At 43.7% G+C, this 17215-nt stretch overlaps 1 protein-coding gene across 3 annotated transcripts in view; it reads left to right on the forward strand.

Moving 5' to 3' along the window:
- FANCM (FA complementation group M) overlaps nucleotides 1–17215 on the forward strand; it is a 132519-nt gene that overhangs the window by 82545 nt on the left and 32759 nt on the right. For all 3 annotated transcript variants that reach the window (XR_004645432.1, XM_034767999.1, XM_034768000.1), the window contains exons 12-13: nucleotides 12053–12210; nucleotides 13363–13515. Coding sequence is in view for 2 of the 3 variants with exons in the window: in XM_034767999.1 (XP_034623890.1) it covers nucleotides 12053–12210; nucleotides 13363–13515 (311 nt within the window). In the remaining variant the exon portion in view is untranslated. The remainder of the gene's footprint in view (nucleotides 1–12052; nucleotides 12211–13362; nucleotides 13516–17215) is intronic.

Genomic DNA, 17215 nt, shown 5'->3' on the forward strand with positions numbered 1-17215 from the left:
CCACAGCGAGAGGGGTGGAAAGGAAATACTTTGTCCCATCTAAGGACTATGGGTACTTGTACACCCACCCCCAACCGTGTTCACTGGTGGTGGAATCAGTGAATGCACGAGAGCGCCACGGCCAGCAGGCTGCAGCGCCAAAATCAAAAGAGGCTAAGCGGCTTGATCTGTTTGGCCGTAAGGTTTACTCAGCCGGAGGGCTACAACTTAGAGCGGCGAATCAACAGGCGCTACTGAGCCGCTACAATTTCAACTCCTGGAACTCTATGGGGAAGTTTAAGGAGTTGATTCCCCAAGAGTCCAGGGAAGAGTTTGGAGCCATGGTTGAGGAGGGTAAGAAGGTGGCTCGGACCTCCTTACAGGCCTCCCTGGACATAGCGGACTCGGCCGCAAGAACCCTGGCCGCAGGTATCGCTATGCGCAGGACCTCCTGGCTCCAAGTTTCGGGTTTGCCCCCTGAATTACAGCAGACCCTACAGGATTTGCCCTTTGAAGGACAGGGGTTGTTCTCGGAGAAGACGGACTCTCGATTGCAGAGCCTCAAAGACTCCAGGACAATCATGCGCTCCTTGGGGATGCATGTTGCGGGTCCCCAGCGCAGACCATTTAGGCCCCGGCCTCAACGTTTTTACCCCCCTCCACCTCGTCAGAGACAGGACCCTGCCAGAAGGCGAGGGCGAGGTGGTAGGAGAAGATGGGCTGGCCCTCAACCCGGTCAGAACCAAGGGCCACCAAGACCACCTTCAGGTCCTAGACAGAACTTTTGAAGGTGCGGTCGAGGACGGCGCCTCAGTCATCCCCCAGGATCCAGCTCCCTCCTTTCGGGATCGCCTCTCCCACTTCCACCGTGCTTGGTCCCTTATAACTTCGGACCGTTGGGTCCTCCGCACGGTGGAGAGGGGATACGCTATCCAGTTTTCTTCCATCCCCCCCTCTTCCCCCCCTTCCCCGTCCCTCTTCAGGGACCCTTCTCACGAGCAACTTCTTATACAGGAGGTTTCTACGCTCCTGGCCATGGGGGCCATAGAGGAGGTTCCGATAGAGTTAAAGGACAGGGGATTTTATTCCCGTTACTTCCTGATCCCCAAGTCCAAAGGAGGTCTGCGACCCATCTTGGACTTGCGCGGACTCAACAAATTCGTAATAAAGTTGAAGTTCCGCATGGTCTCTTTGGGGGCCATTATCCCTTCCCTCGATCCTGGAGACTGGTTCGCCGCCCTCGACATGAAAGACGCATACTTTCACATCTCAATTTACCCACCTCACAGACGCTTCCTGCGATTCGTGGTAAACACGGTGCACTACCAATTTACAGTCCTTCCCTTCGGCCTATCCTCGGCCCCAAGGGTGTTCACGAAATGTATGGCTGTCGTGGCAGCGTACCTTCGTCGGCAAGGGATACAGGTGTTCCCGTACCTAGACGACTGGCTGGTGCGCGGTCGCACCAAGGAGCAAGTTCAAGCTCACGTCCACAGAATAGTGCACACATTCAACGAGTTGGGCATCCTACTCAACAAGGACAAATCCACTCTAGAACCTACCCAGAGAATAGAATTCATCGGCGCAGTTCTAGACTCCAGACGTGCACAAGCCATCCTGCCAGACAACCGCTTTGGCACCATCACGAACCTCATTCAAGGGCTCAAGGCCTTCCCAACTACCACGGTGAGGTCGTGCCTTACCCTGCTGGGTCACATGGCTTCCTGCACGTACGTAACCAGGCATGCCAGACTTCGACTTCGCCCGCTTCAAACCTGGGTGTCATCAATATACCGTCCACATCGGGACAGCCTGAACATGGTGGTCACGGTCCCGAACTCGGTCCTGGCCTCCCTCACCTGGTGGCTGGATCACAATGTGGTCTGCGAGGGGATGCCATTTCACGCCCCACAACCCTCTCTGCACCTGGTCACAGACGCGTCATCTCTGGGTTGGGGCGCCCATCTCAACGAACACCATACCCAGGGCCTGTGGACTGCATCCCAGTTAGCCCTACACATCAATGTTCGGGAACTGATGGCGGTACGCCTGGCGTGCCAGGCATTCCTCAATCTCCTACGTGGCCGCTGTGTGTTAGTTCTCATCGACAACACCACGGCCATGTTCTACATCAACAAGCAAGGAGGAGCACGTTCGTCAATTCTATGCCAAGAGGCCATTCGCCTGTGGGACTTCTGCATCGCCCACTCAATCCATCTCACGGCATCGTTCCTCCCTGGAGTCCAGAACACTCTAGCGGACCGACTCAGCAGGTCCTTCCAAACGCACGAGTGGTCTATCCGTCCGGACATTATACATTCCATCTTCCAGAGGTGGGGGTTTCCCCAGATAGACCTGTTTGCATCTCGAGACAACAGGAAGTGCCACGTGTTCTGCTCCCTACAAGGTCGAGCTCCGGGCTCCCTCTCGGATGCCTTTCTACTTCCCTGGAAAGACCACCTGTTTTATGCCTTCCCTCCGTTCCCTCTGGTCCACAAGGTACTGCTCAAACTGCGCAGAGACCAGGCACAGGTAATTCTGATCGCTCCTGCGTGGCCGAGACAACATTGGTACACCACACTGTTGGAGCTCTCGGTTCAGACACCGATCCCGCTTCCGTTGTGTCCGGATCTCATCTCTCAGGACCACGGCCGGTTGCGTCACCCCGACCTGCAATCACTCCACCTCACAGCGTGGCTGCTCCATGGTTCACCCAGGCAGAGCAGCAGTGCTCGCACTCTGTCCAACAGATTCTGCTGAGCAGTAGGAAGCCCTCAACACGGACCACGTACCTGGCCAAGTGGAAACGGTTCTCCTGTTGGTGCGAACAACGAGCCACATCCCCGTTGCAGGCACCCATTCCTCTCATTTTGGACTATCTCCTCTCCCTAAAACAACAGGGGTTGGCGATATCTTCAATTAGAGTTCACCTGGCCGCTATATCGGCCTTTCACCCAGGGGAACTCGCGTCCTCGGTATTCTCTAACCCGATGGTCGTTAGATTCCTCAAGGGCTTAGACCGGACGTACCCTCAACAACGTCAGCCAGTCCCGACGTGGGACCTCAACCTGGTTCTCTCCAAGCTCACAGGTCCTCCATTCGAGCCACTGGCCACCTGTTCACTTCTGTACCTATCCTGGAAGACAGCCTTCCTCGTAGCCATCACCTCAGCAAGGCGCGTTTCTGAACTCAGGGCGCTTACATCTGAGCCCCCTTACACAGTTTTTCATAAGGATAAAGTGCAGCTTCGTCCACATCCGGCCTTTCTCCCTAAGGTGGTTTCTCCTTTTCATATCAACCAGGACATATTTCTCCCGGTCTTTTATCCCAAACCACATGCCACTCGCCAGGATCAACGTTTGCATTCCCTGGACGTACGCAGGGCCCTGGCCTTCTATATTGACCGCACAAAGCACTTTAGAAAGACGACGCAACTCTTCGTTGCAGTGGCCGACCGAATGAAAGGCTCACCGGTCTCCTCACAACGCCTATCCTCCTGGATTACGTCTTGCATCCGGACTTGCTATGACCTGGCAGGTGTCTCAGCACCGCACCTCACCGCTCACTCCACGAGGGCCCAAGCTTCCTCGACTGCTTTCCTGGCGCAAGTTCCGATCCAGGACATTTGTAGAGCGGCGGTTTGGTCATCAGTCCACACGTTTACAGCTCACTATGCACTAGTGCAGCAGTCCAGGGACGATGCTGCATTCGGATCAGCGGTTTTGCACACAGCAATGTCTCACTCCGACCCCACCACCTAAGTTGGGCTTGGGAGTCACCTAATGGAATGGATATGAGCAAGCACTCGAAGAAGAAAAGACGGTTACTCACCGTTGTAACTGTTGTTCTTCGAGATGTGTTGCTCATATCCATTCCAAACCCGCCCCCCGTCCCCACTGTCGGAGTAGCCGGCAAGAAGGAACTGAGGGGGCGCCGGGTCGGCTGGGGTATATATTCAGCGCCATGAAGGCGCCACTCTAGGGGGCTCCACAGCCGACCCGCCGGTGTTGCTAGGGTAAAAATCTTCCGACGATCGTGCACGCGGCGCGCGCACACCTAATGGAATGGATATGAGCAACACATCTCGAAGAACAACAGTTACAACGGTGAGTAACCGTCTTTTCTACAATTTGAGATTAGGTTCCTCCTACAAGTTTTTGTGGTAGACATAATCTAGCCCCTTCCCTTCTTCTCTCCTGCTCCCAAGAATTGATAATTCATCTCTGAAAACACCTTGGCTCATTCCAATGGTGTACAACCTAAAGGAAAATGTCAATGAATTCTAGTACTTCATTACAGGACTACTAAAAACTTACATAAACAGAATACACCTTTAAATCCATCCTAATCCCTTTTCTCAAAGAAAGATGGAGCTTTGTAAGATTTTACTTGGGGAGGTGGAGGGGAAGAGAGACTGAGATCAAAGACAGGATACTGGGCTAGATGGACCTATGGTCTGACCCAGTATGGCCATTCTTATGGCTATGGTGCCAAACTAATATTTCTAGATGTTGTAGCCAACAATCTAAATTATAAGACCAACAGTAAAGTGTTTATTTATTTCCATTAATTTAATCACTATTGTATTTTGAAATGCCTTTTCAAATTTTTTTTACTTAGAACTTTGCTTGTAATTTCAAATACTCTACTCTTCTGCATTCATATACTGAACTTGAGTAAGCCTCTGATCTGTGGTTTTGTATTAAAGTAATATACTTATGTCACATGTCTTTTTACAGTTATTGTTTAGCTCTAAAGTTCCCTACTTATTACCAATATATGGTGGTTTCAGTAGACGACAATTTGTCTGAAATTTTTTTTAATTACATCATATTTAAGAGTGCTGATGCATTTTTCATAGTGATGCCTTTAACTTGGGGTTTTAAAAAGGTGAAAATGTATCTGCTGTGCCAGCTTTGCCTTTGGCCAACAATCATGACATCAGAATACACATTAGACTTTTAGTTTATAAAGTGGTGGTAGTAGTCCCAACTCTCCTCTATGGCTGTGACTCTGGGTGACCTATCGAAAACACCTGAAAAACCTGGAATGCCAGCACCAGCACTTTCTTTGGAAGATCCTCAACATAAAGTGGGAGGATCATCGCACTAATGTCAGTGTCCTTACAGAGGCCAACATCGTCAGGGTTGAGTTCCTTATTATCCAACACCAGCTGAGGTGGAGCGGGCACTGTGCGCTCATGCCTGATGTATGCTTACCAAAACAACTGCTGTATGCCCAGCTCACCAAAGGAGAAAGGAAACTGGGAGGCCAAAAGAAACGCTTTAAAAACATCCTCAAGATAAACATCAAGAGATGTGGCATTGACACCACACACTGGGAGACAGCAGTCCAGGATAGGGATAACTGGTGAAGACTTGTCAAAAAAGGGACGTCCACTTTTGAGGAAAATCACCTTGTCCTGATTGCAGGAAAACACCAGAAAAGAAAGGACAGATGACTGTCACACAATTTTGGCCCAAGTCTGACTTCCAACACCACCTGCAATGCCTGCCAATGACTTTGCGGCTCAAGGATTAGATTCCTCACTCGCCAAAGGACCCATAAAAATAAAACCTATGAAAGAGATCATCCTTGGCCTTGAGGGATCGCTGACGATGATGGATTCAAAGCCATATTTTACAAATAAATTTGTATGTGAACTTGTGCCAACATGCCTCCCCATAAGATCAGACAATTCCAAACCAAGGATTTTGAGCTTGATTCCTTTGTATTGGAACTTTCGCATCAAGGAATTCTACTCTCACATAAGAATGTGTCTGCTTTCCCTCTTGACCTGGATATTGAGAAGATTAAGAGCTCATGGAAAGCTTTAGACTTTAAAACTGAGCTACACAAATTGCAGGTGCTCCCCAGGGACTTCTGTGACTCATAAGCTACTCTCCAGAAGATTGATTCAGCCATTTTATTTAATCAGAGTATTTACACTGCCTCCATCCCTGTGCTATCTCACCAGCATGGTTATTGCAATGGGCTTCCTTTTTCTAAAATTCCTTTAAAAAAAAAAAAAAAAACACTTTTAAAATATTACTGAACTGCTGATTCCCTAATCTGGCTTTTTAATATCAAGTGTGTTGGATCAGAGAGTGCTGCTTTTGAACCTGCTCTGGGATCCAGAGGTATAACTGGATTTCCATTGAAATAAAATGGAAAATGCTGATGCAGTAAACCCTTCCTATACTTGTCACTGTAGGGTTTTATGTGACTGAAGCGTATGGAGTAAACTAAAATGTCTAAATACCATATAGGCTGGTTATGGCTGTACTGAAAAACTTATTTATTGTATGCTGAATAATTTGTCATGGAGGGATGAAAATACTAGTCAAATAACATATAACTGCTTGGCCTTGCTGCAGATACCACTCTCCACACCATGTCTTCTAACCGTCTGATTAGAGCACATCTGGTTGGTACAGTGTCATCAGCCAGTGCTCTCACATGGGATCCTGATGTTGCTAACAGTGATACAGCAGAACTGATGTTAATAATGGGAAATATTTCAAACATGAGCCTGATGTAGACAGGACTGTAATTTCTGATTGTTTAATTTTTTACAAGATCTTGGTGGCCACATTGCTGGGTGTTGCAGACCAAATGACTCAGCCACCTTGACTGTCATCCTGGTCTGCCCCTACTCTTCTACAGCTGCTAGTTTTGATGTTAAATTTGGCAGGATTAGTCTTCACTGATGCTCATAAAAAATTCATACTGGTGTAAGAAGCTATTTCTATGATATAATCATGAAGAGCCAAAAAATTAGCTATTGAGATATTAAATGGATTTAGTAGAGCTCATTGAAATACTGCTTAGCTGCTCAGCTGCGTCACATGACCTCCCTACACATTCAGTTTGAAGGCAAAACCATGCTGACGTGATATTACACTGTTGTTCAAGGGGGCTTACAAAAACTCAGTAAAACTTGACTTCAGGAATTCTACATGAATGTTTGGCTTTAAAGACAAATTAAAAAGGGTTCCAGGAGTCCTTCTGAATGTTATGTTACTTTCTGACAACATACATGAAGGGTTTGGGGATTTTGCAATACGGTCCAAACATAATAGTGTGGTGCGCTGGACATCGTAGATTCATTTTGGTTAACAGGAAAATCTTTCATATAGCTTTCTAAGTATTAACCATTCTAATCTGTTCGAAGGAACAAGTTTAGACCCAGGGAATGCTATAGCACATTCCATCTCAAGTGATACACTTTGTACTTCAGAACAAACAGATTATATTCACTTCATTAAGTAATGTTGAAGTTTTTAACTGAGCTCAGAAGGCCTGTATCTTAATATCTGTTAGATTTGTCCCCTTCATGCTACAGCAATGGAAAAAGTCTTTTAAAAAAGTTACTAGAGAAGATTATTCCTGTTGAGAAATAGTTCACAAAAGGCAGATCAAGGAATCATAGAATATTAGGGTTGGAAGAGACCTCAGGAGGTCATCTAGTCCAATCCCCTGCTCAAAGCAGGGCCAACACCTACTAAATCGTCCCAACTGGGCCTTAAAAACCTCTAAGGATGGAGATTCCACCACCTCCCTAGGTAACCCATTCAGGTGCTTCACCAGCTTCCTAGTGAAATAGTGTTTCCTAATATCCAACCTAGACCTCCCCCACTACAACTTTTTTATTTATATATATACACACACACACACACACACATATATATACACACACACACACCCCTCATAGAACTGGAAGGGACCCCGAAAGGTCATCGTGTCCTGCCCCCTGCCTTCACTAGCAGGACCAAGTACTGATTTTGCCCCAGATCCCTAGGTGGCTCCTTCAAGGATAGAACTCACAACCCTGAGTTTAGCAGGCCTATGCTCAAACCACTGAGCTATTCTCTCTCTCCCCCCCGCCCCCTTTAGACCTTTGCTTCTTGTTCTGTCATCTGCCACCACTGAGAACAGCTGAGCTCCATCCTCTTTGGAATCCCCCTTCAGGTAGTTGAAAGCAGCTATCAAATTCTCCCTCAGTCTTCTCTTCTGGAGACTAAACAATCCCAGTTCCCTCAGCCTCTCCTTATAAGTCATGTGCCCCAGCCCCCTGATCATTTTAGTTGCCCTCCGCTGGACTTACTCCAATTTGTCCACATCCCTTCTGTAGTGGGGGGGGGGGGGGGCAAAACTGGACGCAATACTCCAGGTGTGGCCTCACCAGTGCCGAATAGAGGGGAATAATCACTTCCCTCAATCTGTTGGCAATGCTCCTACTAATACAGCCCAATATGCCATCAGCCTTCTTGGCAACAATGGCACACTGCTGACTCATGTCTAGCTTCTCGTCCACTGTAATCCCCACGTCCTTTTCTGCAGAACTGCTGCTTAGCCCCCAGCCTGTAGCGGTGCATGGGATTCTTCCGTCCTAAGTGCAGGACTCTGCACTTGTCCTTGTTGAACCTCATCAGGTTTCTTTTGGCCCAATCCTCCAATTTGTCTAGGTCACTCTGGATCCTATCCCTACCCAGTACTGTATGTTCCAGAGATGGTCTGGAGACTTCCTTATTCCCATGTGTGTATACATGTATAGCTATATGTAAAGCACCCATTGGTAGGTGATCACGTTTCTGCCGTGAATGAGATTTTATTATTGCAAACAAAAAAGCAGGAACATCATCTGTGTACCAGTTTCTGAGACTCAAATCTTGTCCATCATTGCATTATTGTTTCAAAGCCAGTCCACAGGAGATCCTCCACATACTCTCACTGTTCTTTAAAGTTAGTGACAACTTGAAGGTAGAACACTTGCAACATTTTTTCTTTCCTGAGCTCTGTCTCATCTGTTTGGCTTCAGCAGCTGAGCAAGGAAGCTTAACTCTTCTAAGGGAGTAAATAGTTCATTTTGGGCCTAATTTTTGTTCTTTATGTATCTGAGTAGCTATTAGAATCTTTAGGGCATCTGGTCATTGGCAGGAAGTGAAGGGGAACCGTGACAGATGTTGCTGTCCAGACTGACCATAGACCCAAGCCACCACTACAGGTGGCTGAAAGCTCCTTGGAATAGATGCTCCTGTTGCATATGCATATGACAATTTCTTAGGAAAAGAAATATCTGTAGTATTGTGGTGTCTCTTAAATGGAACCAGAAGCTTATTTTTAAGGTACACCTCTACCTCGTTATAACGCTGTCCTCGGGAGCCAAAAAATCATATTGTGTTATAGGTGAAACCGTGTTATATTGAACTTGCTTTGATCCACCGGAGTGCGCAGCCCTGTCCACCTGGAGCTTTACCGTGTTATATCCGAATTCGTGTTATATCAAGTGGCATTATATCAAGGTAGCGGTATATGTCATTTTTGAGGTGGTCAACCTTGAGCCCTCTTAGTTTACAAAGTGTCTCTCTGACTCCCTGTCTCCATCTCCCCCAAAATTGCTAAGTATTTAGCTTGTCCATTTAGTCTCTTGAAACTGAAATTGTAACAGCATTTAATGACACTGGAGTTTGCTTTCTAAATCCTTTGTTTACAACTACAAACAATTTCCCTTTCTGTGGATTTTTGGAAACATAAAGATACTACAAAAGAGGCAAATCTGATTCCTAACACTTAAACAAAGCTGAACTGTTTCTCTCTTCTATTTAGGTCATGCCTTCTTTAAAGCCAGTCTTTGGTTGTGCTACTTAGTGCTTCTGTTTCTCTCCTCCTAACATTGAACCTTGTTGCATTGTACTATTATGTAATGGATTGTAACGTAGCAAAGTAATAAACCGCTTTCTTCTGGCACTAAGTTAGTGTCTTTAAGGAACGTTGATCTTTATTAATCTTAAGCAGTTTAGAGGTGAAGTAAGGTTAGTGTCAGGCAATGGGATGAATGTATTTGAGTATTTTAAAAGCATAAAATGCTGAGAAACTTCAACTTCTACCGAATCTACCTGTTTACATAGATCTTTTATGCAGGGAACATATTTAACCTTTGCTCCAAAGACTGCACTGGCTCCTATTAAGATTATGAGTGAAATTGGATGGATTTTTTTTTAATCTGTTAAAACAAGTAGGTTTTGGCCCTGGATATTGCAGATCTTTAAATTTGTACCTTTAAATTTGATTCCAATTGGGTCTCTTGCGTGGATGATTCCTAGTACTGTATGATTGGAAGCAGGGTGGTGGTGTTGGAAGACACTCCAACCTGGAATTTGCTTTCTGTGTTTGGTCCAGTTTCCTTTTTCCAAGTCTGATGCCACTATAAGACCCATTTTCTCTTGCAGGTGAGGTGGGAGGGGTTGGTTTGTTCTTGGGGTGTGGGAATTTTTTAGTGTCTCAGCATAAAGTGATATTTGAATAATAATTCTGTGCTTTTATTAATATTGTGATGTGTGTTGTGTGGTTGTGCACTTAAAGCAGTTTAGGTAGATGTCATATATAATCTGAAAAACTGCATGTGTTTATACTGTAATGTACTGAGGACAAATATGCCTTTCATATAAGTATAAAAGTTACATGAAACCGGTTTCCTTCTACAGTTTATTTTTGCCTGTGATCATATATCATGAACCAGTCTTTGAATTGATATATGAAAGTTATGTATTTTTGTGACATCTGAGTGAGGCACCTGGAAAGGACAGTTACGAACAGTGGGTAGTCCCCTTGTGAATTGAGGACTCACTCCATTGTTCTGATGCCCCAATGCCAGAGTGTTCATTTGAGGAGTTTGGTGTTGGCTACATAAGGTGTCAACTGAGGACAAGAATTAGCACTCTGGGTACTCTGCTTCCTTTCTCTTCCTCCTCCCCAAAGATTGCTCTAGTTCTTTCCTGTGTACTCTCTTCCCCATCCACATGCCCTTGATAGGTAAAATGGAGACCAAAATAGTCAAAGGGTTAATTAGTTGTTTGGTTTTAACAGATTTTCACTGTTTAGACAGTGCACTAACAGGGCTTTTTCAATAATTCCATCTGATATTTTCAGTTTTCTCCTTGGTCTTTTGGCAACATATGATTAACTGAGGAACTATGTTTGCCCTGTGTGATAATTATCATCACCTGCAGGGCTTGCCAGTGTTTGTTTACAAGTATACACACACCTCTGTCCACTATTTCTCCATAAAACAGAACATTTGAATTTTTTTCACTTCTAACAACTGATTTTTCTGCCTATCCATTTGTTTGTGTTGCTGCATGTTTGAAGTCATTAGCAATTAGAGATTATCAAATAACAAGCTGAAATAGAATTATTCAATCAAAGATTAACAATCAGTGTTTAGTATAGCACTATCCAGAATACAGAAAGAAGACATACTTTACCACTTGATGTAGGTGAAGAAAAGGTAGTTTGGTCCCTTTCTCTGTACTTGGTGGAATGCTGACTGTTAATTCCCAATCCAACTCCCAAAACCTCTGAGACAGAGAAATTCCTTTTTGGAAGGAAAATACTTCCCATGATTAATTTTACTATGACCTGTTTTGACTTTTTTTTACCTAACTATTGATGGAATTTCCTTATGATATCTTTAGGGTGCATGATTGATAAACTAAAGAGGATTCTAATCTGGTCGTTATTACTGACAGCTGTGATAACTGCCAGTTCTTACTGAGTTAACATAAACATCTTTCAGTGGATCCTTATTTTATCCATTACAGAAGACATCTGCAATAACAAGTACCTCTTATCAAGCAAACAACATAACTAAATCTTAGGCACCCCTCATCAACCACCCACTCTTGTTTATACATATTTCCGTACTTTGGTCTTTTTCCTAGACATATATTTCCCCACATATTTGGAGGTGCCAGCCATAATAAATTATAGCCCAATATTGGGTCACGTGAATACGGTCACTCACAGGTTGAAAACCAGCACTCTGGCCTTCAAATTCAAACTCACTCTTTGCTGATATCATAAAGATTCTGGGAGAAAAGTTAATATGCAAATAAATTTAATATACAAGAAAAATAGGACTGAAAAGGTTAATATTTACTACCAATGTGGCAATGGGAATTTGTTTTCCTGTGGCTGGTATCATATGAGGTCCTAATTAATCACTGTATCTTTTTCTTTGTTACATAGATTTATTTTTCCTAAGATGTTTTTCATTTTTACCTATTTGCAGGCACAAAGCAAACAGACTCTCGTGAAAATTGGTTCCTAACGTCAGAGGAATTTGAAGTATGGAACAGCTTATACAAACTAAAAGAAAGTGATGGAGTCAAAGAACCAATATTGTCTCAAAGTCACTTTGAAACTTTAGAAAATATGGAGGAAATAGCAGTAAGTTCAACCTTAATGTAATGTCACTAGAAGACCCAGAAGAAATTACAGAAGTGAATCTCTGCCATTGATTTTTGGACGTGTTTTTCCTTAATATTATAATTGATCTGATAAATTTACAGTGTAGAAATTATTGTAATATTATAGAGAAATCTGAACTACTTCTGCTGTGGTGATGCCAAATGCTGACAGAATATTACCTAATGAGTTTCCCAGACCAAGATTCTTCTTCATATATTTGAGAACAATTCAAAGAAATCCTTTGACAGGGAAAATAACCCCAAAGACTTCTGGGTAGTGAATAAAATTAATTACAAAGATTCTAAGGAAGCCTATCTAAAAATACAATTTAAGTACCTTCTGATATCTGTATATGAGAGAACCAGGGAATTGTAATCGAAGATTGTTCGACATGTGAGATTTTTCTAATATCTGAAACCCACTTCCTGTACATTAAAATATTTGTAGAATATTGTCATGTCTCCTGCTGCTATTATAGGCATAGGAAACTTATTTTTGTTGGATACAAACAACTTGTGTTAACAGTTCCAAAAGTTATATACACTCCTTTGTAAAAAGGAGACTATATCTTCATTGATGATATTCTGTAATTATGGGTATTTTGAAACCCCTCTGTTAACTTAGAGAAGGCAAGACTCCCACTCAGTGGGCTCTTTCTTGATGCAAAAGAATAAATAGGGATCCCCATCTGTCACTTCACATTTTAGATCCGCATGCTTTGTGCATGACAAATGGCAATAGTTACGGGTTTCTTTTGGTTACTTGGAAAGTAGTACAGAATACATAGTTCAGACTAAAAGCAGAGAATATTTCCTTTTATTAAAACAGACATATCTCCCTTATAACAATAAGTTTATTGGCCTTCTCTTTTGTTCAGGACATTTGAGGGTGGTTTCCATAGAGAACTGGGACTCTATTTGATTTAGAGTGGTAGCCGTGTTAGTCTGTATCAGCAAAAACAACGAGGAGTCCTCTGATTCATCTGATGCAGTGGGTTTTAGCCCACGAAAGCTTATGCCCATATAAATTTGTTAGTCTCTAAGGTGCCACAAGGACTCCTCATTGTTTGTTTGTTTTGTGAACCAATTGCATGATTGAAATCTTCATGTTAATATTTATTTGACACTGCAGGCATCTCGAGTGGAAGGAACTCGTGAACTTTCCCTATCTGAATGGAGACTTTGGCAGAATCGTCCCTTTCCTACCTATCTGGTTGACCACTCGGATCGTTGCTGCCATTTTATTAGTGTTATGGAAATGATAGAACTGATGAGACATGAAGAGGTAGGCTCTTTGAGTTACTATGTTTGTGTGACGAACTGGGACTGTTCTTGCTGGGGTGTGGGAATGCTGACAGGGGAGTGTGACTAGGATGGTCTGCATCGGGGGAGGGGAGTCGGCCCGAGGGAACATACCTGAGCTTGTAACATGAGAACCCAGAGGGGTTGGAAGTCAGGTGACTCCGGGGCCCGGGAAACCGAACAAAGGCTGTGGGAGGGGTGGCTGAAGGCAGAGTGCTGGAAGGAGGCTGGAGAGATGGCTGGGAGGCAGAGATGGCTCTGACCCCCCAAGGGGAGTGGGCTGGGATGCCTGGGACCCCAAGCTGGACCTAACTGAGGGGGGCCCTGTTGTCTGTGCCTGCAAGACCTGTCTTGGACTGTATTCCTGTCATCCAAATAAACCTTCTGCTTTACTGGCTGGCTGAGAGTCATGGTGAATCACAGGAAGCCGGGGGTGCAGGGCCCTGAGTCCCCCAATACTCCGTGACANATGGTGAATCACAGGAAGCCGGGGGTGCAGGGCCCTGAGTCCCCCAATACTCCGTGACAGTTTGACTATGTATGCAAGCATAGATATGCATCAACTGCGTCATAATAATAAAAAAAGCAAATTCTAATATGTTTAAGGGCTTATCCACATTAAAATTCATGGAGGTGAGCATGAAATAGCTAGGGTGTAAATTTACTGTGCAATTAGCTGTTCCACACTAATTCCTTGTGTGGGCACTCTTATTCCACACTGAGTACCTTTTTGCAATTTAGATTAAGAAGTGGGTTAATCTAAACCACAATAGCAGTTTAGGTTAATACTGGGCGATAGCTATACTGCACTAGCTTTTCACAGCCTTTTCCGCGCGTAGACAAGCCCAAATAGTGCTTTAGTCTCTGCATCTTTGTCAGTCAAGATGAAAGGAGGAAAAAATGTATGTAGTTTTTAAAGACGACATAGTGGCCAAGCACAAATATTCACAAAACTGAACATCTTAAAATATCCCTTACTTGCAGTCTTTTATTTTCAAATGTTTATACTGAGCTATTGAACTGTTGTTTAAAAGGTGTTTGTTTTTTTCTGCAGAATGTTATGACATAAGTTTATTCTAGTTTTAATAACTATTTTTATCCAGGTATCACTTTTCAGAAAACCCACAATAAGAGAACTAAACACATACCAAGGGACCAACATAATAACAAAATCACAAAAAGGGACACTACCAATCTTCCAAGAACATTAAAATTTTAGAAGTACTTGCATATCACTTGCATGTATTAAATGCACTTATGTGACAATGATGAATTTGTGTATCTCATACAAGCACTGAAATATGCTTCAGGAATATCTCTCAAAAAGTGCTCTAATTATCAGAGTATAAAATACTAAAAGAAAGCCAGAACCTTCTCCGTTGGGTTTTAAAAGGTAAGAGCTAGGTCAAGAGTACACCAATCAAATATACAGGGATGAAAATTAATTTGGGAATATTATTGATTTCCTTAGATTGTCATTGATTGGTGGCATTTAGGTGTTTATAGTAAAATGCATTTGTAGGTGAGAATTATGTACAGATAGATGTATCAACAAAGTTTGAAGATTTTAATTGGACATTATTCTGCATTTTCCTCCAGTTTAGCTTCAGCATAATCCATAAATGTTACTCTTCGGTGTGCTGAAGTTTTCTAGGTCATCAGAATCGGTTGCTTAGCTGCCAAAGTTTCTTGAACAGCCACAGTTAATCATTGGGAGAGAATAGAGACATTGCAGTTGCATTTCTTGCCAGGAAAGTGAGTTAATGGTAAATTATAAATAGACATTTTAGGGCCAGCTTAATCTTTTCCATTTCAGCCTAGAACACTAGAAGTCTAAAGCCCTTCTAGAGCATGGTTCTCAATCTGGAGTCATGAACATATTGTTAAGTGGGAGAAGGCTCATAAGGTAGTCGTGGTATAGGGAAGGACGGGGGTCATGATGTAGAAGATTTTATAAATGCTGTTCTACTGTATAATCATGACTGTACATTTTGATTGTGGCATTTTGAGGATTAATTTCCTATTTATTTTATTTAAATACAAAATATGCTTATGCAGTGCTGTAGGTGTCCTAATTTATGAGTGTTGCAACAAAAACCCAGCAGCAATAAAATAATTCAAATAGGAACTCTGCCAGACATCATCTAAGAATCATATCCACAGCCCTCTCCAAAAACCCTGTCAAATTGATTTCAGAGTGGTAGCCATGTTAGTCTGCATGCATCTGATGAAGTAGGTTTTAGCCCATGAAAGCTTATGCCCAAATAAATTTGCTAGTCTCTAAGGTGCCACAAGTACTCCTCGTTCTTTTTATCAAATAGATGTTTTTTGCGACATGCCTGGAAGGTCACTGAATGCAGGCCATTTCAGATAAAGCAAGTCCCAGAATCTTGAGGTCTTCACAGAGAGCGGTCTTCCAGCAGCCCCCTCTTTTGACCAGGGTGGCTCAGGGAGAGAGTCAATCCTTCAGGTAGGTTGGACCTAGGCCAGTTTAGGAATTCATAGGTAGAGCCTCATGTTTTTCGCAAATATGAGAAAACATGAAATAATACTTTTTTAAAAAAAGTATAAAATGAAATAGAATAAAATGCTGCTCAGGTTTCATAGAATATCAGGGTTGGAACGGACCATCTAGTCCAACCTCCTGCTCAAAGCAGGACCAATCCCCAACTAAATCATCCCAGCCAGGGCTTTGTCAAGCCTGACCTTAAAAACCTCTAAGGAAGGAGATTCCACCACCTCTCTTGGTAACCCATTCCAGTGCTTCACCACCCTCCTAGTGAAAAAGTTTTTCCTAATATCCAACCTAGACCCCACTGCAACTTGAGACCATTACTCCTTGTTCTGTCATCTGCTACCACTGAGTTCAGTCTAGATCCATCCTCTTTGGAACCCCCTTTCAGGTAGTTGAAAGCAGCTATCAAATCCCCCCTCATTCTTCTGCAGACTAAATAATCCCACTTCCCTCAGCCTCTCCTCATGAGTCATGTTCTCCAGCCCCCTAATCATTTTTGTTGCCCTCCGCTGGACTCTTTCCAATTTTTCCACATCCTTCTTGTAGTGTGGGGCCCAAAACTGGACACAGTACTCCAGATGAGGCCTCACCAATGCCGAATAGAGGGGAATGATCACGTCCCTCGATCTGCTGGCAGTGCTCCTACTAATACAGCCCCAAATGCCCAAGGTTTGCCTGGGCTGCCTCTCCAGCCTGGCGGGGGTGGCTGAACTTTAGTGATTGGCATTGCAATCTGGTGCAAAGGGTTGCAGCACTGCTCAGGTTTGATTTGGCCACTCCTCCGTCATCCCAGCGGGATAAAATGAAATGACAAGAAATTCCCTAAAAATAAAATGAAAGATTATAATAGAAAAATAATTTCATGGGGTTCTATTTAAAGGTTGTAGCCAACACCTTAAAATTCACCTAGAGACCTATAGGCAGCCATTGCAGAGCCTGGAGCGCTGGTGTCACATGGTGACAGTGAGATGCCCACTCAATAACCATGCCACTATGTTCTGCACCAGCTTTAATCTCTAGTTTGACTTTAAGGACTAGCCCCATGTACAGTACATTGCAGTATTCCAATCTTGAGGTAACAAAGGCATGGATAACTATGGCATGGTTTGTATCTGAAAGGAAGGCTTGCAACCTTTAACCAGACATAGATGGTTAAAAGCTGACTAGG

Source organism: Trachemys scripta, chromosome 4 (genome assembly GCF_013100865.1).
Source record: "Trachemys scripta elegans isolate TJP31775 chromosome 4, CAS_Tse_1.0, whole genome shotgun sequence".
Taxonomy (NCBI): Eukaryota; Metazoa; Chordata; order Testudines; family Emydidae; genus Trachemys; species Trachemys scripta.